Genomic DNA, 4,166 nt, shown 5'->3' on the forward strand with positions numbered 1-4,166 from the left:
AAGCTGATGTATGTATTGATAGTGAAATTCGCTGGTACATGGTAGACACATATTAATCCTGATGTTCCTACATCAGAACATGACATCAAGACAGATGTTATGGCATTTGATCCTGATACAGAACAACTGTATTCATTTGTAACTTTTGCACATATATAAATCACAAAATGACAATCATCACAAATTCCAAGTTAAGGTCAAAATCTCAACTTAAACAATATCAGGACAGATATCTTGATATCATCTGCTGACAGAACACATATTTACCAACTTGAAAGATCTACATAAAACAATTGCAGAATGGTAAATAACCCAAAGGAATTGTTAACACAATTCAGTGCAACATCACATAATCTGGGGACTATCAAGCCAAGAAGGAAGTCCACTATCAACAACATTACTTCAAAGCTAAACATTCCCAATTTACAACTTCTCACCTAATCACTACCTAAAGCTACCTCTGCCTAGAAGTTGACATCTAGACCTAGGAAGTCGACATCCCACTTCTAATCACCGGAGTGATAAAACAGTCACACACCATGTGACCAAGGGAACCCAAATAAAAAGATTACACTTTCCAATAAAAAATACTTAGTTAAACACAATAACTAAGAACAATACTTAATCTTGCTTAAAAGTTTTGATCAAGAATAACTCTTAACTCTCTTGCTTAAAAGCTTCAAGAGTGAGAATAATAGCTTGACTAATAGTAAAGTAATAGACAGTCTACCACACAATATCAAGGGATATGTGAGTGACTAGCACACACACAGGAGACTCTCAAAACGGAATTCCTAAGACTCCCCTAATTTTCAATTGTCAAAAGTTATCTTGCATTAGGTTAGTATTCTCTTTAAATAGACTTTAGCAGTCCATGAGCTTTGTAACCTTTTGCCCAATTCTTTCCTAATCCATACGCTAAGAACTGCACCAAATCTGTAGAGCCTCTTTTTTAATCTTGGAACAAATCTTTAAGTTTCCTAAATTGTTCAATTAATCAATATTAGAAGCTTTAATTCTAATGTGATTTGATTCTAAAGTTCCAAATTTAATCTTCTTGACCTGTGAATATTATTGAGATATATCTTGAAAGAAATATCACAAAATCAAATCAAATCTGTCAAGAGTTAATATAGCTTTACTGATGTTATGGTTCAAGATGTCATGACACCTATTAAAACATTTGTCTTCTATATAAGCTCAAACTCTTTTTAGCAAAATTGTTGTCAACCACAAAACCATGGAACTAACAAATAGTTCGACTTACTTGGTTGCTACTTCATTGTTCCTTTCTAGGTGTTATTTTCATGGGGAACTTAGTACGGTTTCCTTGCCATCTATGGTATTATTAGATTCAAAATGTATGATTCCCTTCATAAATGGTTGATGAATTCACTGTATTCATAGAGTGTTTCTTCTCATTCCACCTCAGCTTCTGCGTGGGAGATCTACCTTTATGATCGTCTTGATTTATGTTTGAATCTGTCAAGCTCCCACTATAAATTGTTCCCTCTAAAGTGGTATGGCATGTTGCGATGATAAGGGGGAATTTCAACATTAAAGGTTTGTTTACTCTACTGCAATATCACTGAATCGATAGAAAGAGATTTAGCGGTGGAAGATCGTTATTATCGCAATATTTTCTTCCCAACCTCCTTAATTAGAGTAATCGAAATCAATATTGAATCGGGAGGTTTGAAGGAGTTATCTAACATAAGGTTAGGAAAGAATTCCAGTTACGATTCTATTGTGATCTAGTTTTAGATCAAACAAAATTTAATCATGAAATTTAGCGAAAACCAAAAATCGTTTCCCACCTACAGCGTCACTGTTTCGTACTAGAACTATAACTTTCAAGATTAGTACTCTTGGAGGTGTTTGTTTCATTTGCCAAATCACATTGATAGGAACAAGTTAGTTAAAAAATCAAAGAACAAAACGTTCTGTTCTTCTTCAGTCTTCACTCATTCACTCTGTTCTCAGTTTTCTTCAAAAGCCATGCACCGATCGTTTACAGTGTTATCAAAAAATCTAAGAACCATTGCTTCAAATGGCACATTCTCATCATCTTCTTCTTTACTGCAACACCAATTCCATTCTTCCAACAACAACAACTCTTCATCTTCTTCTTCTCCAATCGGTTCTCCAACCAGAGTCCAGAAACTCATCGCTTCCCAATCAGACCCTCTTCTCGCCAAAGAAATCTTCGACTACGCTTCTCTCCAACCCAACTTCCGCCACAATTACTCCACCTACCTCATCCTCATCCTCAAATTCGGCCGCTCCAAACACTTCTCCCTCCTCGACAATCTCCTCCGTCAACTCAAATCTGAATCCCAACCCATTACCCCCACCCTCTTCTCCTACCTAATCAAAATCTATGGCGAAGCTAACCTACCAGACAAAGCCCTCAACACTTTCTACACCATGCTTCAATTCAACATCAAACCTTTAACCAAACACCTTAACCGCATTCTTGAAATTCTCGTTTCTCGCCGGAGTTACGTTCGGCCCGCTTTCGATCTCTTTAAGGATGCTCATCGACATGGTGTGGTTGCTGATACTAGATCTTATAACATTCTCATGCGGGCTTTTTGTCTTAATGGTGATATCAGTATTGCATACATGCTGTTTAACAAAATGTTTAAGAGAGATGTTGTTCCTGATATTGAGTCTTATAGGATTTTGATGCAGGCTTTGTGTAGGAAGAGTCAAGTTAATGGAGCTGTTGATCTCTTGGAGGATATGTTGAATAAAGGGTTTGTTCCTGATTCTTTGACTTATACTACTTTGTTGAATAGTTTGTGTAGGAAGAAGAAACTTAGGGAGGCTTATAAGCTTCTTTGTAGGATGAAGGTTAAAGGGTGTAATCCTGATATAGTTCATTATAATACGGTTATATTAGGGTTTTGTAGAGAAGGGCGAGCGCACGATGCTTGTAAGGTTATCGGTGATATGCGGGCGAATGGGTGTTTGCCGAATTTGGTTTCTTATAGGACTTTGGTTAATGGTTTGTGTCATTTGGGAATGTTTGATGAGGCAAGGAAGTATGTGGAGGAGATGCTTTCGAAAGGCTTTTCTCCTCACTTTGCTGTCATTCATGCTTTAGTGAATGGGTTTTGCAATGTTGGTAGGGTTGAGGAAGCTTGTGGACTTCTCACGAAATCGCTAGAGCATGGGGAAGCTCCTCATAAGGATAGTTGGATGATTGTAGTACCTCAAATATGTGAAGTGGAGGAGGATGGTGTGAAAATTGGTGGTGTTTTGGAGGAAGTTCTTAAGATTGAAATCAAAGGTGATACTAGAATTGTGGATGCTGGTATTGGTTTGGAAGACTACTTGATTAGGAAGATACGGGCTAAGGCGAGGCAATTTTAAACTTTTTTGTAATATAAAACCGACAAGCTTGCGTTTGTCATCCATGTAAGATATTTGTATTCAGTTACAAGTGACAATATCATTTGATTCTTACTAGAAGAACACTACTACATATATGATATATGACATGTTGCAACATTTTATCTGTAACATTTAAGAAAGTGTTGCAGACACTCTTTATTTGTCACTTTCAGTAACACCTGGAAAATCAAATTTTACCACATACCAATGAAGATACATTCTTCTTAATCTCTTGGTATCTAATAATGTTTTTTTTTTCCCTCAGTTTCATTTTTATATTTTTACTTTCACATTGTTCGTTTGCTATCACCCAATTCTCCACTTCGTTCATCGCTTGGTTCTTCATTTGTCTCTCTAATCTTTGTAATGTGTTTCATCTTCATCCGTGCTTGTTCATGGTGATTGACCTTTGGATATTTCTGAGGTTTCGATTCATTGAGGTATATCTCACTAACTTATATTTCTTACTTTTCTTACTGCTCAGAGGTAGGTTTTGGAATCAGAGCATATGTTTTGTTCTCTTTCTCCTGCGCTGATAGATTTTGAGTATTAGATTTTGAGATTTGAAGAGAAACAACCAGTGATGAAACAGCGGCAAAAATGCAACTATAAACAACATTTTAGATTTACCTCTAGGTTCTTGTACTTTACCAAATCAGTGACTGTGACTTTTTTTTTTAAATGTTTCATTCCCATTGTTTAAATGGTTGCGATGTATTTAATGCTTTTTTCCCTCATGATTTGCATCATTTTTTTTAATCAAAGGA

General features: G+C 36.2%; 1 protein-coding gene across 1 annotated transcript; it reads left to right on the forward strand.

The window, feature by feature from the left end:
• Nucleotides 1-1,573: 1,573 nt before the first annotated feature.
• On the forward strand, nucleotides 1,574-3,656 carry LOC131610783 (pentatricopeptide repeat-containing protein At4g01400, mitochondrial). The gene has a single exon (XM_058882830.1). The coding sequence runs from the start codon at nucleotides 1,999-2,001 to the stop codon at nucleotides 3,376-3,378; it is 1,380 nt and encodes a 459-aa protein (XP_058738813.1). The 5' UTR covers nucleotides 1,574-1,998; the 3' UTR covers nucleotides 3,379-3,656.
• The last annotated feature ends 510 nt before the right edge of the window (nucleotides 3,657-4,166 follow it).

Source organism: Vicia villosa, linkage group LG6 (assembly GCF_029867415.1).
Source record: "Vicia villosa cultivar HV-30 ecotype Madison, WI linkage group LG6, Vvil1.0, whole genome shotgun sequence".
Lineage (NCBI taxonomy): Eukaryota > Viridiplantae > Streptophyta > Magnoliopsida > Fabales > Fabaceae > Vicia > Vicia villosa.

What these genes read in the sequence shown, in the direction of transcription:
- LOC131610783 (XM_058882830.1), top strand. Translation starts at nt 1,999, where the DNA reads ATGCACCGATCGTTTACAGTGTTATCAAAAAATCTAAGAACCATTGCT.